The 21,331-nt window shown below is 53.6% G+C and overlaps 1 protein-coding gene and 1 long non-coding RNA gene across 4 annotated transcripts in view; one reads left to right on the top strand and one right to left on the bottom strand.

Moving 5' to 3' along the window:
* ECE1 (endothelin converting enzyme 1) overlaps positions 1-13,491 on the bottom strand; it is a 124,927-nt gene extending 111,436 nt beyond the window's left edge. Inside the window, exon 1 of the mRNA XM_027521341.1 lies at positions 13,366-13,491. Within this exon, the coding sequence (XP_027377142.1) occupies positions 13,366-13,368 (3 nt within the window). The 5' untranslated portion in view covers positions 13,369-13,491. The remainder of the gene's footprint in view (positions 1-13,365) is intronic.
* Positions 13,492-13,617: 126 nt separating this feature from the next.
* LOC113879665 lies at positions 13,618-18,468 on the top strand. Of its 3 annotated transcripts, none has more exons than XR_003507412.1 (3): positions 13,618-13,752; positions 14,506-14,650; positions 15,180-18,468. It is a non-coding gene; the product is annotated as an uncharacterized LOC113879665 (long non-coding RNA). The 3 variants fall into 3 exon arrangements; XR_003507417.1 differs by having other exon boundaries at positions 14,506-14,681; XR_003507418.1 differs by lacking the exon at positions 14,506-14,650.
* The last annotated feature ends 2,863 nt before the right edge of the window (positions 18,469-21,331 follow it).

Raw genomic sequence — 21,331 nt, 5'->3', positions numbered from 1 at the left:
CTCTAAAAGCCTGTGTTTGGGAACGTGCAAAAGAGGCCGCATGCAGGGCTGAGAACACAGGCATCAGGAGCTGAGGGATGTGTGTTCTAAGTCCCTGAACCTTTCTGAGCCTCAGTTTCCTCAGCCAATTAATCTGAAGATGAAATACGTCTGACACGTTGGTTACAAATGTTCTCATTATGACTGGTCGAAGTCTCAAGACTCCTCACTTTCTTTTGTACCAACTTCCCCCACCGAGCAACGTTCTGATGGCTGAAATGACAAAACAAAAAGCCTACAACAGTGCTGCCTGCAGAGCGGACGTGCAGTAAGTCAGGGTTGCCCAAGTGTGATCAATCACCCGCCAGCATCAGAATAGGAAGCTGGAAGCTCACTGGAAACGTAACTTCCTGTCTGTACCCTACTCCATACAGACGGAGTCAGAGTGCGTGTGACAACGGGGATGAAACGTGCATTTGTCGCCAGAGCCCCTGAGGACTCTCACGCACACTTGGGCTTGAGAAGGGCTGCCACTAATACAATGGAGTCTACTGTTACCACCCACCTGCAGAAGTCCTGGGGCCCTGATGAGAAGCCCAGAGGCTGCGTGGATGGGGGTCGGAGCACCAGTCACCAGAAAGGCCCAGCCTATCATGACTGGTCTGCTTCCTCACGGCTTAGAAACGTGAGCACAGGCCTTGGAGTTAGACCAGCTGAGGAGCAGATTCTAGAGTATGTGCTTAGCCGTGTGCCCGTGGACGTGCAGCTCAAACTCTCTTTGTTGCCTTCTGCAGGCTTAAAATGGTGACAGTTCAGTCAGTTCAGTTCAGTCGCTCAGTCGTGTCCGACCCTATGGACCCCATGCAGCAAGCCAGGCCTCCCTGTCCATCACCAAGTCCCGGAGGTTACTCAAACTCATGTCCACTAAGTCAGTGATGCCTTCCAACCATCTCATCCTCTGTCATCTCCTTCTCCTCCCACCTTTAATCTTTCCCAGCATCAGAATCTTTTTCAATGTGTCAGCTTTTCGCAACAGGTGGCCAAAGGATTGGAGTTTCAGCTTCAATATCAGGATTGACTGGTTCGATCTCCTTTCAGTCCAAGGGACTCCCAAGAGTCTTCTCCAACACCATAGTTCAAAAGCATCAATTCTTCGGTGCTCAGTTTTCTTCACAGTCCAACTCTCACATCCATACATGACCACAGGAAAAACCAGAGCCTGGACTAGACGGACCTTTGTTGGCAAAGTAACATCTCTGCTTTTTAATATGCTGTCTAGGTTGGTCATAGCTTTCCTTCCAAAGAGTAAGCGTCTTTTAATTTCATGGCTGCAGTCACCATCTCCAGTGATTTTTGGAGCCCAACAAAATAAAGTCTGCCACTGTTTCCACTGTTTTCCCATCTATTTGCCATGAAGTGATGGGACCGGATGCCATGATCTTTGTTTTCTGAATGTTGAACTTTAAGCCAACTTTTTTACTCTCCTCTTTCACTTTCATCAAGAGGCTCTTTAGTTCTTCTTTGCTTTCTGCCATAAGTGTGGTGTCTTCTGCATATCTGAGGTTATTGATGTTTCTCCTGGCAATCTTGATTCCAGCTTGTGCTTCATCCAGCCCAGAGCTTTTCATGATGTACTCTGCATATAAATTAAATAAGCAGGGTGACAATATACAGCCTTGACGTATTCCTTTCCTATTTGGAACCAGTCTATTGTTCCATGTTGAGTTCTAACTGTTGCTTCCTGACCTGCATACAGATTTCTCAAGAGGCAGGTCAGGCGTTTTGCAGGCTTAAAATGGTGACAAGTGAAAGTGAAGTCGCTCAGTCATGTCCGACTGTTCGGGACCCCGTGGACCGTAGCCCACCAGGCTCCTCTGTCCATGGGATTCTCCAGGCAAGACTACTGGAGTGGGTTGCCATTTCCTTCTCCAGGGGATCTTCCCAACCCAGGGATTGAACCCAGGTCTCCCGTGTTGTAGGCAGATGCTTTAACCTCTGAGCCACCAGGGAAGCCCATCTAATTGCCGGGATTGTTGGAAAGATCTGAGAAGTGTGTTATGCAAAGTACATCTCAGGTTGCTGGGGGTGGGGGTTGGTGCAGGGAAGTGAGAAGAGCTGCAAAATGAAAGAGGAAATCCTTCACCGTCTCTTCGTGCCTGCTCTGCAGCCACAGGTGCACTGGCGGTGGAATCTGTGCGTCCTTCTCAGGACTGAAGTCCTGGCCATCAAGAGAGGGCAGAGACTCTCCACGCAAGGCTGGTCTACCACCCACCACCCTGGTGGAAGTGGGAGGCAACAGGGTTTGAGAGGACAGGATCAGGGGTTGGATGAGAAATGGCTGGACAGTTGCCCAGGGTTCACACTCAGTGGCCCAGGACCAGAGGATTCACATCTCCTAAGGCTCACAGGGTAGTGAGGCCAAGCCAAGACAGACTCTTTAGATTTAAATTCTGGCTCTGCCTGGCTGGCGAACTCCTACTCATCCTTCAAGACCCAGCTCAAAATAATCACCACCCTGGGCCAAATCAGTCACCCAGCCTTTAAAGGCTGTGGCTTCTCACTTGTTGCCAGTTGACTTGTCTGTCTCTCCCACAGGCCTGGGAGTTCCTTGTTGGGGGGTGGGCAGAGATACCCCCATACCTGGCACAGAAGATGCATTCAGCAAATGCTGATTCAGCTTGAATTCCAACTTTTTTCAGCCTTCCGAGTTCCCTTCCTCTCCCTGCTAAACGGCTCTATTCTAATCCTGTTTCTCTCCCAGATACAGGCCCTTTGTTTTCCAGGGTTTCAACTTCCAGATCCCTTTTTCCTCAAAGACACCAGCTCAAGCCAGAGCTGATGCTTAAGGGAGGATATACAGAAAGACCTCGTATTAACTTCTTAACTTTTGCTGGCTGCAGAGGACTTGCACGGAAGGGGAAGCAGTCAGGTCCACAAGACTGTTCTTTCCCTTCCTGAATCTTTGTCTCCCCATGAAGAGACCGCTCTAGATGACATCTAAGTCCCCATTTGCATGTGGCTCTCAAGAGACTGTGAATTCCCAGGCCCTGCCCTCCCTGTGGCTTCCCTCCCCACCCACCGGGGAAGCCCAGCAGGATACCCAGTAACCACCCATTCAGGGGCAGAGGAAGGTGAAGGACCGCTTTCTCGCGGCCACCTCCTGCCTCAGACCAGGCCGGAACACCCCAGAACCACAAAGCCCCAGGACGGCCTGGAGCCGGGCCATGGGAGCTGCAGCCTGTGGAGGAGGGGTGGGGGGAGGACTGGGAGCCCTGGAGGCTATCACTTCCTCCGCCTCACTTCTCGGCAGAGGGTGCGGAGGGGCCCTTCTTGCTCCATGTCCCTGGGTCCCCAGGGCCTGGGGTGCTGGGAAAGGGGTCCCTCTGGGAGGACCCGAAACTCGCTCTGGAAGGCTGAGTTCAAAAGCAGGTCTTAAGACCGGTCTCTCTGACTCCAAGCGTCAGTTCTCTGCCCACCAGGCTCAGCTTCCAGGAACATCTCTAGCACCTGGGATGGCCCTATCACCTCTCTCTCCTCCTCTGAAGCAGTTGCTCAAAGCCCCGGTCCTGGCCTAACAGAAGCCTCCTTTGCCCACAGGACAGGTGAAGGTGGCTCCCACTGGGCGCTGCCTCCCTGCCTCACTCCTGCCCCCTACAGGCCATCTCCCCACACAGCAGCCGGAGCCTTCCTAAAGCCAAATGCGTCCCCGCCCCGTCTGGAGCCCTGCAGCGGTTTCCCATCACTCTGAAAAATGAAATGCCAGACTTCCCTGGTGGCACACTGGACGGGAGTCCGCCTGCTGACGCAGGGAACACACGTTTGATCCCTGGTCCAGGAAGATGCCATATGCCGCGGCAACTAAACCCTGTGTGCCGTAACTACTGAGCCCGCAGGCCGCAACTACGGAAGCCCAAATGCTCTGGAGACTGTGCTCGGCGACAGAAGAAGCCACGGCAATGAGAAGCCCGTGGACCACACCGAAGAGCAGCTAGGCCCCGCCGGCCACAGCTAGAGAAAGCCCACGCACAGCAAGGAAGACCCAGTGCAACCAAAAATAAATTAATTAAAAGAGGAAATGCCAACTCCCCATGAACCAAGCCTGACAAGGCCCTGTAGGACCTGGCCTCTCCACACCCACCTCTTCCTACCCACTTCCCCCTTGCTCCCTCCATCCATCAGCCAGTCCCATCAGCCTTCCAGCCACTCATAATGTGCCTGATCCCTCATCTCTGTCTCAGGCCCTTTGCACTGGCTATCCTGTTTGGAATTCTCTCCTCTCCCCGCATCTCTGCCTGGCCGCCCCGTCCTCATCCTTCCCCAGCCATCTAGAGTTTCCTGTTCCCACAGCCTCATCCCCGTGTTCCTTTTCTCTCCTCTCTCTGATGGGCTCTTTCTGGCTGACTGGTTTGCCTGTTTAAAATCTGTGGCTCCTTCTCCTAGAAGGCAGCTCCTTACAGGCAGGGGTTCTGCGGCCCCCACCATGAGGCAGGACCTCACTTCAGCCTTATCACCCTGCAGAAGAGGATGCAGTCACTTGCCCAAGGTCACAGAACCAGCAGCGGCAGGATTCAGACCCAGGGTGGCCCTGTTACCTTTGCAGAGCCTCCATGGGTGGGGCTCCCACCACCAGGGGCCCCCTCTGGCCAGGGGGAAATCTCATCCAGAGAGGACTGAGTCACAAGGAGGTATTTATCGAGGGTGCCAAGAATGAAGAGACGACCCACTTTCCTAAAGGGTCCTTCCTTGGAGATTCGGGACACAGGGGCACCGGAGCAAGCCCTGAGGTGGAGAAGCATAGAGCAATTGGGAGCAGATACTCCCAGATGAGGGGAGCCCACCAAACCAGGGAGCCGCAGAAACCTTCAATCCACACCATGTTTGGGAGAAGCAGAAACTGAGGACCAGGGAGGGAAGGGACTTCCTAAGGTCCCACAGCCAATCAGTGGTAGAGCCTCACGGCCTGGGGTCCCCCGGGCCAGACTCCCGCCCTGCCCCGAGGACTGAGGGGCTTCTAGACAAAGCTCAGGATCTGGGCAGAGCCCCTGCCCAGAGCGGTCAGGTCCCGAGGCCATCGGCATAGGTCTGAAGCCTTAAGACAAAGCAAGGACTCAAATTCCATCTTTCTTTAGAAGGACATTCATCAGGCAGGTAGTCTAGGTTAGGCTGTGGGTCCAGGGCAAAGCGGTGAACAGAGCCCTCCTTGGAGAATGTGTGGCAGTTTCTAGGAAACACACACCGACCCTCCGACCCGCCCAGGAGACAGGCACGGGAATGTCACTGCCGCCCCTACCTGGAATCCACTCAAACACCATCCACGGACGTGCACGTGTACATCCAACCAGCTGCATGTAACAGAGCCCACAAAGGCATGAATCCTGGCAACAGCTTGGAGGAGCTACACTCAGTGCTGACGGAAGCTGAAGGAAACCAGACCCAGGCATACATACATGTGAATTCACGCAGAGAGTTCAGAATCAGGCCAAACAGGGGAACAGAAGATAGGTCAGTGGCCCCCTGAAGCAGGGGGACTGACATGGGAACTTCCCACGGGAAGTGGGGGGGGGCACGTGGGAACTCTCTGGCGGCGGCAGGAAGGTTCTATATTTTGCTCTAGGTGGTGGTTATGTAAGTGTGTACATCTGTGAAAACTGAGCCGTACAAGATGTGTGCATCTTGTGTAAATCATGCCGCAACTTTTTAATTTTACATTCATGGCTGTACTGGGTCTTCGGTGCGGTACGTGGCTTTCTCTAGCTGCGGTGGGCAGGGGCTTCTCTTGTTGCGACTCAGGGGCTCCAGAGCACGGACTCAGTGGTTGTGGCCCACGGGCTTAGCTGCTCTGTGGCCAGGTGGGATCTCAGCTCCCCAACCGGGGATCGAGTCCATGGCCCCTGCACCGGCAGGCGGATTCTTAACCACAGGACCGCCAGGAAAGTCCCTCTGCCACAATTTTTAAAAATTCACACTCATGCCCTCAAGAAGCACGCTGATAAGCAGGACCAGCGAGTGGTTCTCGTGACCATAAAAGAGGCTGATAAAACAGGCTGAGCCCCCTGGATGTGCCAGGAGGGAACTGGGTTCTTCCGAAACAGCATCTGATACAAGTGTTTCAACTGGAATACAAAACAGGAGCCACCATCTCCATACTAGAGACGGGGAAAAACGAAGCTCAGAGAGGTGGCATGCTGTCCCAGGTGACAGCGCAAAAAGCGAGGGAGCCAGGCTGGACCCTGGCCCACACCTGCCGGCCGGCAGCTGCCCCCTCCCTGTCTGCCCTGCCCCACGCCCCCTCCTCTCCAGGGCTGGAGGCAACGGCCCCTCTCTGTACTGGACGCGAAGCTCCTGTGAACTAACCGCTTCGGAAATGCATCCGTCCTCCCCTGCCTCCTCCCTCATCCCTCTCACGCCACAGATCGCTGAGGTCAGTCCTGGACCTGGGTGTGTGCGTGTGTGTGTGTGGTGTTAACCCAGGGGCTTTTTCAATTTGTGTGTGTGTGTGTGTGTGTGTGGTGTTAATCCAAGGACTTTTTCAACTCCTGGGTTCCCCTAGCCCAAGTACTAGGAGGGTTTGAGGTTACAGTTCCCACCCTTGGTTCTTGTTCCCAAGTGACGCAACCCAGTGCCTGGATCCAGAGGATTATCAAATGTTTATCTGGAATAACAGCCACCACCACCACTTACTCACTTCTTGTGTTTATGTGTGTTAGTTGCTCAGGCGTGTACGACTCTTTGCAACCCCATGGACTGTGGCTTGCCAGGCTCCTCTGTCCACAGGGATTCTCCAGGCAAGAATACTGTAGTGGGTTGCCATGCCCTCCTCCAGGGGATCTTCCTGTCCCAGGGATTGAACCCGGGTCTCCAGCACAGCAGGCAGATTCTTTACTGTCTGAGCCACCAAGGACGCCCCACTCACTTCTTATCTTGTGCCCCAAACTCTGCGCATCAATGTGTCATCTTGTTAATCCTCACCAGTGATCCTCCAAGACAGGTCCGTTAGCAGCTGATTTTACAGACTGGGAAACTGAAGCTCCCACAGCCTCGCAGGGAGGAAATGCAGAGCTGAGATGGAAACCCCAGACTGGCCAACTCCACACCCGTGCTCTGAACCAGAGCATCATGCTTGGAATCCTGCATATCACAGCTGAAAAGGACCCCTTGAATCGGTCTGTTCTAGCCACGCCATTTTACAGATGGAAAAACTAAGTGCGTCTTGCGGAGGGCCGTAGGCTGAAGCTACATCTCCGCCCCTGGCCTTGCCTTTGGTGACCAGCTCCGGGAAGGCCCGCACACTGGGGGCGGCGCGTGGGAGGCAGGCTCGGTTCCAGGAGAGCTAAATATTGACTCTGCGGTGTTTACCCTGTAACCTGACTCCTGCCTGCTGCCCACAGCCCTCTCCGGCCTTCCAGCCGAGGAGGGGAGGAGCTGGTGGGGAGGAGTCTGGGGAAGAGGAGGGTTTGTCTTCTGGGTCAGGGGCCGCTCCTCACAATCGGGGAGCATGAGGTCAGGAGGCTGGGGATGTCTCCAGCCAGGGGCCACTGGGGACCTGGTCTGGGGCCCCCGGGGCAATGCCGGGAGCTGGGAGACAGGGGTCTGGGCTGGGGGACAAGGGCCTGGGTTTCAGCCCTGGCTTGGCCACCTGTTGGCCGTGGGATCACGGACAGGTGGAGAAGGGGGTGGGCGGAAGGACCTCACCAACTGTCAAGTGCCGGGCAAAGGTGAAATGAATACGTCAGCCTGGCCAGCGTCCAGCCCCAACCAGCTCCCAGGGTCTCTGGCCATAGCCCAACAGTCCCATCCCCGTCCCCAGGGGGTTTCCCAGGAAGGCTGTTTCCTCCAAACCGAGTGGCAGTGTGGGATTGAGGCCAGGATCCTGAGTGATCGGGAGGCTGCTGCCCGCTTACAGGTCCTAACTCCCCGCTGGTCACTGAGCCTCAGCCTTCCCAGGTCCGTAATGGGGATGAAGCTGCTCCCTGCAGTTGGTGTGACGGTCACAAGGGTGACACGTAAGTGCCAGGCACATGGTGGACGCTCACCTTACCCCTCAGTCTTTCCTCCTGTAAGATAGCGCTGTTGAATTAGGCGGTTACAAATCCCCCTTTAACACAAGCACTCCAAGATTTTAAGGAGATCGAGCAGCCAGGCCCACCTCCCTGAAGTTGGATCCTCCTTCAGCTTATTTCCTGAATGTTTTCCAGAAACTTGTTCCTCTGTTTACATCTGCCCCTCACTAACTCCCCCACCAGGAGGCCTGTGGGGAGAGGGAGCCTTTCTGAGGCTTGTCAGTGAGCCGAGACAGGCCTGGGCACCCCATCCTCAGGACCACTGGGGAAAGGGCAGGACCCCCGGGTCCTAGACTCCCAGCGCCCTCCTCTGGCAGTGGGGTTCAGTCAGCACTGGTTACTCATTAAATTTTGCCCCCTGCCAGACTATACCTCTTTCAGTTCAGTTCAGTCCCTCAGTCGTGTCCGACTCTTTGCAACCCCATGGATTGCAGCACGCCAGGCTCCCCTGTCCATCACCAACTCCCGGAGTTCACCCAGACTCATGTCCATCGAGTCTGTGATGCCGTCCAGCCATCTCATCCTCTGTCACCCCTTCTCCTCCCGCCCTCAATCTTTCCAGCATCAGGGTCCTTCCCAGTGAGTCAGTATCTCCTTACTGTCCTCTCTCCAAAGCTTAGCTCCTTGGAAGCCTTCCATTCCATTCTCTGTGGCCCAAGGAAGTAGTTCAAATGCCGCCTCCTCTGGAAAGCCTTCCCTGATACACCCCCATGGCCAGGGGGACCCTGAAGCTGCATCCCCATTTTCTACCTTGTTTCAGAACTTTTTGGAAACTTCACCTTTCTCGTTTGTTAGATCAAAGTTCCCAGAGACTCGCTAGTTATTTGCATGAAATCAGGAGAAGAGGAAGGTCCACGCCAACAGGGCAGGGGGCTCTGGGAGACCTCTAGGGCCAGACCCCCTCCTCGCTGCACCGCCCACCCTGGGCAGCATGATGGGAGTGTGAGGTAGGGTTGGGGGGCAGCAGTGGGTATTCAGACCACTGTGATCTCTCCTGGGGCCGCTCTAGCGGTCTCCTAATGGGTTTCCCGGCTTCCAGCCTTGCCCTTTCCCTCCATTCTCCGCAAAGCAGCCTCTGCGATGATCTCAAAAATGCAGACCTGACCACGTCACTCCCCTCACTGCCCTTAGGATCCAGCCCCAAATCTTGAACCGGGCCCTCCCTGTACCCGCCCACCCCGGCCACCTACCAAGCGTCATCTTCTAAGCCTGCAGGCAAATTAATTCCCGAGAGCATCAAGTTTTGTCCCATCTCCCACTTACCGCTTCCCCCGCCTGGAATGCTCTTCCCGGTCTCGCCCATTCTTTAAGGCCACAACCTTCATGGCATGTCCTCTAGGGCAGCCTTTCTCCAGCCCCAGGTTGCCCTATCTGTGCCACAGCACCCTGTGTGTCTCCTTGGTAACAGAAATCACACTTGTAATTTCCTACTCCATATCTCCTGATTGCCGGCCTGAAAAACAGACCTCCCAGTCTCATCCACACTGATGCCCACAGCCCCAGCTCCTGGCATTATGCCAGGCATACTTTTTTGGTGGATGAATGAATGGGTGGATGAATGAATGGATGCAGCACTTTGACCAGGGCGAGGCGCTTACCTAGTTAACTGAAAAGAAAAAATTGAGGCAACAAAATGTCGTAAACATTTGCTGATGGCTCCTCCCTTGTTGCTGTCACCGCAGACATCAAAGCGTGGACTTTGGCCAAGCTGTTTGTGTCTAGGCCAACACCTGAAATTTTCTGCTGAACCCACCCCGTAGCCCGCCTACTACTTAAATCCTACTTCTCCCCCAGGATAGGGCTTGGTCTCTCCAATTCCATCTGGGAAACAATGTATCTATTCTTTAACAAAAGTTAATAAGGTGCCTATAAGCAATGACCCAATAGCACAGTGGCCTGGCCACACTGGGGAAAGATACTTTGTACTCTGGGAACTCTCTGCAGACTGGTTGGGGGGCGTGTAGCTGGCCTCCCATCTTCAGTCATTTTGTTGTTGTTGTTCAGTCGCTCAGTTGCATCCGACTCTCTGTGACCCCATGGACTGCAGCATGCCAGGCTTCCCTGTCCTTCACCATCTCCCAGAGCTTGCTCAAACTCATTGAGTCGGTGATGCCATCCAACCATCTCATCCTCTGTCGTCCCCTTCTCCTCCTGCAAGTTCTCAACAGTTTGTGAAGCATTTCTGTGTCGCGTACCAGGTGGTACTGGCCTGTGATCCTGACAAGGAGCAAATCTGCCACACTTGGCAGGAAAGGGGGCGCAGAGAGAAGGAACAGGTGATCCAAAGTCACGCAGCAAGTGGGTGGTACACCCAGTCTTGACCCTTGGAAGCTGGACCCGGTTCTCAGCTCAGCCACCTACAGTAAAGATGACTGCCAACCCTCCAGCTCAACCCCTAGTTGGAAGGTAAAGAAACATTCTCAGGGCTCCACAAGAGCAGGCTGGGCCTCCTTCCCCCACACTGTCTGTCTGGGAACCCCCCAGACATCCAGGAGGTTTGTGCCTGCTCTGGTCCCATCTTGCTGTGTGACCCTGGACAATGTCCTTTGCCTCTCTGCGCCTGCTGCTGGGCAGTATAAGGACAACCAGAGACAGAGGCACAAAAAGCCTCCTGAGAACCCTCATCTCCCAAGCCTGCGGGGCAGGGGCGGGGCGGGGGGGCGGCAGGGCGTCTACTTGAAACCTCTGAGAGCAGCGCTGACTCCCTGTCAAGGGGTTAGAGACCAAGGTGGGAAGCTGGGGACCATCAAGGAGATGGAGACAGGACACAGGAAACAGCCCACGCGCTCTCTGAGCAGAGCCCCGTTAGGAACCCAGGGGCCAGGGGAAACTTGGCAATGCTGGCAAGAACGCTGAATTGTTTAAAACCCGTGGAGCAGGAGAGCCAAGGAATAAACACTCTAGCAGCCCTGAATCACCCCCACCTCAGGAATGAGCGCAGGGCCTGGTGTTTAGGAGAAACCAAAATGACAGGGGCCGAGGAGCCTGACGTCTGCTTCTTCCCACCCGCTTGCAGTGGACCAACTACGCACCGTGGAGCTCCGGCCCCTCGGCCTGCCCCAGCCTCCCACCATCCAGCCCCAGCAGCATCCCCTGCCACCTTCTCCTCTCTCCTGCCACTCCAGTGCCCACATGCCGACCAAGCCCCATTGGGCCCTTTCCAAGAATACTTCCCACACTCCCACACCTCTGCTCGCACAGGTGCCCTGACCTGGGATGTTCTCTCCAATTCAGATGCCACCTGCTTGGTGAAGCTTTCTCCCACCTCTCCATCCAGAAAGGAGCCCTCCCCTGGCAGCATTGTGCCACCTCTCTTAAAGACATGCCACCTGGCCTGAGGATGGTGTGGACATTTATGGACTAGTGAAAGCCCTCTTTTTTTTTTTTGTTTGGCCATGCTATGTGCCATGTGGGATCTTAATTCCCTGATCAGGGATTGAACCCGGGCGCCCTGCAGTGGAAGCGCAGCCCCTAACCACTGGGTGGCCAGGGGAAGTCCCACAGAAGTGCTCTTACCATGGTGTTTATGACCATATTTTTCCTCCCTAGATAGGACTTGGCATATAGAAGAGTTCAATAAATCTTTGTTGAATGATGAGCTAATGCCCGATTTTCTAAGTATCACCTTCCCCTTTTTCTCCCCACATGATAAACTTTAATCATTCTTCTGTACTCAGCAAATAGGTTAGATGTCAGGTAGAACTTCCTACCTGGAGCTTAAGGTTGTATCAGAAAGGAAACTAAGCTGTACTCAAGTAAAGCCCTCTTGCTGGGTTAGCTCAGCAAATCTGTACCCCATCCGTGGGAGATAAGACATATCGTCTCATTTCACAGGTGAAGAGGAAACGGAAACTCAGAGGTGATGATGTCACCTGTCCCTCTGGGGAAGTAGAGGAGCCAGAATTCAAACCCAAGTCTGTTTAAGGACAAAACCAGGGGTCTTTCTGACAGGCTGGAAGGTTGTAAGGCTCTGAAAAGTATCACCAAGGCACAGTGACCTCGCCTTCTTTAACTGATTTTTGAGAAGGATAAATTTCTCTTTCTGAGTAACTAAGGTCAGGGTGGGCTTGGAGGCAGAGTGGATGATATGACCTCAAAGTCACCCTTTTTTTATTTCCCATATACTGAGACCTTAAATCAAGTGCCGATCCACTTGGGAGTGAGCACCCTGCCACTGCAACTGTTCACGAGGAGCGATCCAGGGGGGAGGCTCCTGATCAAAGAGGTAGGTTGGATCCAAGATGGTCTCTAAGCGCCTCTAGGTGCGGAGTCAAGCCATAACTTCATTATTACTGACTCTGGAGTGGCTCGTGGTGGTGCAGGGGAGGCAGACACTCGTGGGTGAGAAAAGAGGGGACTGGCTTGAAGGGAAGAAGAACGGGATATTCCGTGGGACTGGCAGCCACCATCACTGACTCATGCCCTCCTCGGGCCCTACATGGTGCCTTGTATCCACTCCACAGGGCACAGAGCAGGACTAGAGAGAGAATCGGAGGGGCCTGTCCTTGGAGAAAACAAGCCACAGAGAAGTAGGTGGCCTTGGCCTCCATAATGGCAAGGTGGTCACCAGGCCCCAGAGAGGTACTGAAAGATCTTGGCTTTCCTTCCAGAACAACCCTCCTCTCTAAAACAGCCTCAACGAATTCAGCCTGATCAAACGGATTTCTCTCCGGGGACTTCAGAAACACCACCCCCCCTCCCCCGCCCCCCCGAAGTCCCCATGTCCCTTCTCCCGGGTGCCACTGCCCATCCGAGTCAGTGGCCTCAGCAACCCCCTCCGATAAAGACCCATTACTGGGACATGCTGGGGAGACCAGATCGCTGGGCTTAGGGTCCCCCCAGGGGCCCCTGGTCTCTGACAGCATCCACTCTCAACCCTCAGGGCATAGTGGATCCGTAGTCCCGGGGCGCCCGAACTACGCCTCCGAAGCTCTCGGCGCAACCATCCACGACGCTCCAAGCCGAGCCTCAATCCTAGACCCGCCTCAGAGTCCCGGGACACTCAGGTCCTACCGAATCCAGCGCTTCGGATGGTCCCCGACCCCCTTACGGAACCCGCCGAGGGTCTCCAAGCCCAGCCACGTTCAGGGACTTCCGGACACCCTAGCGCAAAACCACACCAAGGGAGCACGAACCGAAGCGGCCACCCCGACCCCCTCCAGCCGCCCCCGACGGAACAGAGCGCGGCGCCGCCAGGCGAGCAGAGCGCGGCCCGCGCGCCCTCCGACTTGCACACCTCCCCACAGCCGCAGCCGGCTCCCAGGCCCCCCGCGCACCAGGCCGGCCCCGAGTCCCACGGTCGAGGCGGGCCGGGCGCGGCACTCACCATCGCTCGCGCGCTCCGCTCCGGCCCCGCGCCGCGCTCCCGGCCCCACTCCCGGGTCTTGGCCGCGCTGCCCGGACGGCGAGATTCGGACCCCGCGAGTGAGCGCGGCTCGCGCTACTGAGCCCCGGGAGGCGGGCCCGCCGACGGACCAATGGCGAGGCGCGGGGGCGCGGGGCCCGGGCGGCGCGGCCAATCACGCCCGGGGCCGCCTTCCCCGCCCGCGCCCGCGCCTTAACTCTCGGCGCGCCGGGGCCGGGGCCGGGGGGCCGCGTGCGCACCCCCGAGGGCCGACCCGGGCTGGGGCTCCGGCGCCGGGCGCGGGCTCCAGACCTCGCCGAGACCCGGCTCGAGACCGGCCAAGGCCAGGGAGCCGCTCAGTTGCGTTCGGTGCGTGGCGCCGGGAGCCTCGGCGACCTTTGTCTTCCTGCTTGGTGCCTGCACGGAGTGTGAGCCAGGGCATTGCAGCTGCGCGCGCGCCCGTGTGTGTGTGTGTGTGTGTGTGTGTGTGTGTGTGTGTGTGTGTGTGTGTGTGTGTGTGTGTCCTGACATACAGACCGCCTACACCGGTCTGTATGTCAGGGAAGGACTGTCTCTACATGTGGTTGTGTGATTGCCTGAGTGAAGGAAGTGTGTGTCTGTGTGTTTGTATGGTGTGTGATCTGTACTCTTGGGCCTGTTGTGCACACACGCTGGTATGGTAGAAAGATATTCTGTGCCTCAGCTGTAAACAAGTAGAAACCAAATCCTGTGGTTTTGTGGTGTAGCCTGTGTTTGTTCGCATGTGCAGACCTGCGAGGGCCGTGGCTATTATTTGGAACAACTGTATATGCAGCCCAGTTTGTGAAAAAGAGAGAGAGAGAAAGATACAGCCAGAGTGTGTTTTGTCCGTGTGACTTTGTGATTGTGTTGTGTTGAGAAAGAGAAATTAATGCGGGTTAATTTCTGGGATAAGTGGATGGTTAGGAGAAACAGACATTCCAGAGAACATGGGAGTTGGGACACTGAAGGATGTGTAAGAGTTCATCCTGGGCACAGTGTGCCAGGAGCCAAATGAGACCATGGAACCTGGGCAGTGTATGTGGCCACCTGGTGGGCAGGGAGGGGGCTGGGGAAATAACTCTCCCTGTTTCCGTTCAACAGCCTTCTGAATTCTCCAGCTTGGAGGGAAGCAGACAGGGAGGGGGGCCACTTGCCAGAATTCACAAAGTTTGTTGAGTGCCACGGATTGAAAGAAGGGAGAGGTGGGCCCTGCCCTGAAGGTGCCCAGATCTTCTCTGGACTGAAGGTCTCTGCCTTCTCTCCATCCTGGAGGACTGGTAACTTATACTATCAGCTGCCCAGACCATTCCTGGGAACTGCATCCTAATGCCTGGAGGGACATTCTGAGATCCAGGGAGACCGGAAAATGGAACCAGTTATCCTGGCAGTCCACTTACCAGTGATGTAATTCAGGGGATTCCCTTCTCTCTGAGCCTTGGTTTTCTCCTCTGTAAAGTAGAATTTGTAATTCCTGCCTACCCCTCAGTACTGATGTGAAGATTTAATGAGTTTGTGTACACATGGGCTCTTTGTAAGCTATGAATCACTGGAAAATGTTGAGCGTTACTCCATTTCTATAAAGTCCAAAGCACTTTGATGCTGTCAGAAGCCAGCCTTGCCTCTGTGGAAGGAATGACTGGAATGGGGGCACCAGGGGACTTCCAGGCGCTGGTAGAGGGTGGCTTGCGGGTGGGAGGGCTGGGTACAGGGATGTGCTGTCTGTGAAGCCTCCTTAGGATCTGTGCCTTTTTTCTGTATGTGTCATACTCCAACAGCATGTTCCGAAAAGAAGAGAAGAAAGGTCAGGTATCCTGACCGCAGTTCTTTCGCTCGCATGATGGGCATCCTGGATTGCTGGATCAGTGAGGCAGGAGCTGGGCTGAGTACTGGAGATGTACAACAGTGAACACGACAGGATCCTGACCCTTCCAGAAAACCGAGGAGAAAGGGCGTGGCTTTTCCACTTCTGAAGGGGACACACCGGCAGGGGAGGTGCATACCCAGAGGCAGACCCTGCTCTGGCGGCAGAACCAGGACTAGAACTGAGGACTTCCAGCACTCGAGCTGTCTTCTCTGTTCCATCCCACAGGCTGCCTGGGAAAGACAGGCCCTGGTCTTCATGCTGCTCGGGGCACAGCAGGGAGAAGATGTGCTGCCCATTCTGACCCTCACCCCCAGCTCCTCGGGGGTCCCCAGTATTCCCCTCCCCAAACAGCCTCATGGGAACAAACCTGTTCTACAGATACCATGATTCCCACCCCGGCCCCATGTTACAGGTGAGGAAAGTGAACGTTCAGAGAGGGAAAGTGACTCCCCCAAGGTGACACAGCGAGCCTAGGAGGACTTGCTCCTTCGTTCTGGCGCCATACTGCTTCTGTTGGCCTTTGTGGGCTCGCTGTGCTGACAGAAACGTGGGCAGTTGTGTGCCAGGAGAACCCGATTCCCTTGTCAGGCTCCTATAGACTGGATGTTGAGGATGCTTCTGCCAAACACTCAGGTTTCTGGGTACAGTAGTCAGAGCATCAGGGCTCGAACTGGCAGAAAACCTACCTTAAAATGGTAAGGACAGGGCCGAGCAAGCTCTAGGCATGGCTGCACTGAGGAGCTCAGATGATGTCGTCAGGATTCAGGGTCAGTCTCTTGGTCCCTCAAGATTCTTTCCCTCGCTACTGATCTCATTCTCTGGCAGGCTCTCCTCCTAATCACAAAGCGGCTGCCAGCAGCTCTAGCCATGCATCCTAATCTCCCACAGCTCCAGTAGAAACAGAGACTCTTTTCCCAACAGTTCTAACAGCATTCGCCAAACCAAGTCTCATTGGCTGTTACTGAAATATGTATCCATTCCTTGGCCAATCAGTGTGACCAAGGGTTCTGATTGGCCAGGCCACCGAGCCTGAGGGTCTCAGAGGTACCTGGTGTTTGAAGTCCATGTGGGTCTAGCTATCCCAGCCTCAGGACTCAGCAAGATCCAAGTGTGAAAAGTGAAAGTGAAAGTTGATCAGTTGTGTCCGACTCTTTACAACCCCATGGACTATGCATGGAATTCTCCAGGCCAGAATACTGGAGTGGATAGCCATTTCCTTCACCAGGGGATCTTCCCAATGCAGGTCCAAGAAGAATCCTCCAGAATTTGTAGAGAGGCTTATATTTCATAGGCCTTCAATAAATGGCAACAGTTTTTATTGGTATTCTTCCTCCACTTTTCCTCTGTTATCATCTTGATGGTAATGTCTAGCATACAGTGGGTACCCCAGGAATCCTTAGTGGTTAACTGATTTGGATAGGGGGTTGCTGATATCACGTACCAAGTCAGAGTCTGGATAGATTGGACAGCTATAGGTCTGCAGACAAAATGAGACTCGTTAAAAGAGCTATTCAATTTTTTATTTTGTCTTGTCTTCCATAACAGAACTGAAGCTATAGTCTAGAGCTCCTGGAGAGTATCACCAGACTCTCTAGGAACAGACTCCCCTATCACACACACCCACCCACCAGCCTGTCTAAGAGGATGTAGTAAGGAGGAGCCCGTTAGGAGGTTGGTCCAGGAGGGCAGGCAGAGCTTGTCAGATCCAATTAGACTATTTCTTGACTCACCCAATGCTGTAGAGAGGTTGCCTGGGATGGGGCTGGGGACCAGGATGTTCCAGCCTGATCCTTTTCTCCTTGGGCCACTAGCTACTCTGATTCAGTTGGGCAGTTTGAGTTTCTGTGAGGGATTGGAGGTCCATTAAGTCCTGACCAACAGTAGATGCTGTTTATCAAATGTGCCCTGGGGCCCATACTTGGCACTTTACATGATTTAAATACAGGACCATTGGAACATATTTTGGATGCTCACATTATACCTGCTTTTCCTTTACTAAAAAAAATTATTTATTTATGGCTGCACTGGGTCTTCCTTGCTGCATGCGGGCTTTCTCTAGCTGTGGCAAGCAGGGGTTTTCTCACTGCAGTGGCTTCTCCCCTTGCAGAGCGCAGGACCTAGATGTGCGGGCTTCAGTAGTTACCCCTCGGAGGAGGCTTAGTTACCCCTTGGCATGTGGAATCTTCCTGGACCAGGGATGGAACCTGTGTCCCCTGCATTGGCAGGCAGATTTCTTAACCACTGGACCACGAGGGAAGTCCCCCTCCTACCTTTCAGGAAGAAAACTGTAGTTCAGGTATCTTCAGCCTGGCTTTGTCCTGTGGATCTGAGTAACAGGGTGAGGGAGGAGAAAGACAGAAGCCAGGAGAGACAGGGCAGAGGATGCTGGAAGGGAGGAGACGGGAGAGGCTGGAGCAGGAGCCAGGGAGCCAGAGCCGTGAAGCCTGAGCTTTGAGAAAATATTTGAGGGACTCGGAAGACAGATGTGTGTGCTGTGTGCAGAGGGTGGGAGGGAAGAAGAGAAGAAGGAACAAAGAGAGGAAAAGGAATGTTAAGAAGTTATGTTGAAATTATGCATGAAATCTTTAAATGAATGAAATCTTTAACATTTTTGGAAGTACTGAATAAACATTTGAATTGCTTTTTTTTTTTTTGTGGTGGGGAAAGGAAATGATATTTCTAATTCAATAAGGATTTGAGACTGGCCTCAAAGTGGCTCAGCTTTTATCCAGGTTACTCTTCTTATAAACAAAAAATGAGATTACACAATAATAAGATTGCTAAAATGTATTGCCTGCTTACTGTATGCCAGACAGTGTGCTAATCACTCTTTCGTATTGTTTAAGTCTGTAATACCCACGGGGGAGGATACTGCTATCTCACTTTACAAATGAGGAAACCGAGGCTCAGAGAAGCAAAGCAACTTGCCCAAGGTCACATAGCCAGAAAGTAGGGAGCAGGGATGATATAGCTTTTCTTTTTCTTTTCTTTGGGGGAGGGGCGGGGGAGGGGAAAGCACAGAGTCTTAACCACTAGACCACCAGGGAAGTCCCTGAAATAACTTTTCTGATTTTAATCTTCTGGTTAATGTAGCTTTCTTAGTTCTATTTGTTGTTGTTGATTTTTTAAGGAGCTTCAAAACCCTTTCTGCTTCTGATCATGTAGGAAAATACATAAATAAAAGTTAGACATGCACTGTCGTTGACTCCACGATTCCTTGTGATCAGTATCGTCCCTGTTTTCTACATGAAGAGCCTGAAGCTGCGTGGAACATGGTCACTAACCCAGAGTAAGGCAGCTTTCAAGTTGTGATGTGTGAATTTGTTTTCTCTGAAGGAGCATACAGGAACCGGAGCTGGCTGGGAATCTGGGCTGCACTTCGGTTACCCAGGCATAAACTCACAGACTCTGAGGGCTGGACCTGAATCGGTCATCTATTCTAGTCCCTGTTTCAGTTTTTAAGTCTTTGCTGCTTCCCCCACAGTGGTCACCTGGCCCAAGTTTGACGTTTCTCAGATGGGAGACCCACTACTTTTGCGGAGCCCAGAGCTGGGGAAAGTAGGCCAGGTTGGAGCAGTGAAGCAGAAGAAATTCCTGAGCATTAGCTGGGATGAGCACAGAGACTGCCAGGAGGGACAGGCATGCGGAGCCTGGAAACCCACTTCCTCAAAGGTCTTCCCTGCCGGTAGTTTTTTTATCTACAGCCCTTATCAGTTGAGGGGGTAAGGGTGTGGTTTTTCAAGGAACCAAGTCACCCCAGAACCACACTGCCATTTCCCCTTTTGCTTTGGCTGCTAGAACACTCTTGGGTAAGTTATATATTCCACTTCAGTTACTAATTCAGTCCAGAAGCCCAAAAAGATCTCTCCCTATCTCCTTCTAATGGCTTTCAACCTCTCTTTTAAATTCATGTTTTATAATGTTTGCTTTAACACCGAGCAGCCACTTCACTGCATTTTGGTAAATGGAGAAGATGTTGATCATAAACAAAAACATTTGGTCACATGAATGTGTTGGTTGACAGCCAAAGAGAGTCAAGTCATAGAGAAATGGGAAAGGGCACAGAAATAGAGTGGGCCAAGGTGGGCAAGCTAGATCAGGCAGGAGGGAGAGGATGTCAAGACCAACTCAGCAAATGTAACTGATCACACAGGGAAGAGGTGCTGGGTTCTGGAGATGCTGCACATGGCAGGGAGGGCAGGGGCACTGGAGAGGGAGGAGCTGAGTGTGACGGATGGAGTCACACACCCAGAGGAGGGCAGAGGGCTCAGGCAGTGGGAGCCACCTGTGCACAGACCCGGATGTGGTCAGGACACAGGAGGAGAGGAAGAAGGCTCCAGTGTCTGGTGTATTTAGAGCAGTGAGGACCGTGGGTGAGCTGGGGCTAGGAGTGTGTCTTGCCACTCAGGAAGGTATCTTTTATCCTGAAACCTGAAGGCTTACGTTCTCAGGAGCAATCCCAGGCCAGGCACTATTTCCCACTCCTGGGTGTCCTTGGCTTTCGGCTGGGGGAGCAGGTGGGGACAGGAGAAAGGCATCGAGCCAGGTGCCCTCAAAGCAGACCAGCTGCCCAGCCCCACTGAGTCAAGGGGAGAGCTCCCTAGAGACTGCCCAGCCAGTCAGAGCAAGGATGGTGGGCTGGGAGCCCCCACAGACCCCATCTGATTAGGGCTGGGGACCGTGGGATGAGATCCCACTCTGGAGTCAGACTCTAAGTGGATTCTGTCCTTAGCTGAGAGCCTAGCCAAGGTTCCACACCTCTCTGAACCTCATCTCTAAAACACCAGAATTGATGCTTTTGAACTGTGGTGTTGGAGAAGACTCTTGAGAGTCCCTTGGACTGCAAGGAGATCCAACCAGTCCATCCTAAAGGAGATCAGTTCTGAATATTCATTGGAAGGACTGATGCTGAAGCTGAAACTCCAATACTTTGGCCACCTGATGCAAAGAACTGACTCATTGGAAAAGCCCCTGATGCTGGAAAAGATTGAAGGCAGGAGGAGAAGGGGACGACAGAGGATGAGATGGTTGGATGTCATCCCCGACTCGATGGACATGAGTTTGAGTTAGTTCCGGGAGTTGGTCATGGACAGGGAGGCCTGGCGTGCTGCAGTTCATGGGGTCACAGAGTCAGACACGACTGAGCGACCGAACTGAACTGAAAACACCAGAGATGTTGCCTGTCCTGAAGGGCTGTTTTGAAGCTCAGGTGAGCCAACAAAAGCAAAAGACTTAATGTAAAGTAGTTGTTTGATCAATGTTCACTTCCCCAAACCCAGGGTCCTAGGAAAGAGGCCTTTGATGGAGTCAGCCTGTACCCTACACACCGTGCCCCATCTCAGGTCTGACTGGGGCTCCCACAGCCTAGGTTAAATGGCTAACGGAGCCCCTCCACTTTGTCCAGCCCAGCCTGTTTCCTGTGTTTCCTGTCTCCTCTGTCTGCTCCCAGCGCTGTAGCCCCAGAAACAGGGGCCAACCTGTAGCTGGTGCTCAATAAACGTCCATCAAGCTGTACGGAAGGTCTCTTCTGGAGGATGCAGTCCGATCAACAAGCATCTCCTCTCCGCACACGCATATCTGGTTTAGCCTTCCCATAACCCCTATTTTCACAGATGAAGATCTTGAGGGTCAGAGAGATGAAGTGACTTTCCCCAGGCCAAAGTGACAACCTGGGATTGAATCCACCTCCATCAACCCTGAATATTCATTGGAAGGACTGATGCTGAAGCTGAAGCTCCAGTACTTTGGCCATCTGATGTGAAGAACTGACTCATCAGATTCCTAATGCTGGGAAAGATTGAAGGCGGGAGGAGAAGGGAACGACAGAGGATGAGATGGTTGGATGGCATCACCGACTCAATGGACATGAGTTTGAGTAAACTCCAGGAGATAGTGATAGACAGGGAAGGCTGGTGTGTTGCAGTCCATGGAGTTGCAGAGAGACTGGCATGACTGAGCAACTAAACAACAGCTATCTGATTACAAAGCTCTGGTTCTTCACTGAGGCTTTATATAACTGCACTATAGCTTTTTCATGCAGAGGGCAGAATTCAAAAGTTTCAG

The sequence above is a fragment of the Bos indicus x Bos taurus genome, chromosome 2 (genome assembly GCF_003369695.1).
Source record: "Bos indicus x Bos taurus breed Angus x Brahman F1 hybrid chromosome 2, Bos_hybrid_MaternalHap_v2.0, whole genome shotgun sequence".
Lineage (NCBI taxonomy): Eukaryota > Metazoa > Chordata > Mammalia > Artiodactyla > Bovidae > Bos > Bos indicus x Bos taurus.
This window is presented reverse-complemented; position numbering and strand designations above follow the sequence as displayed.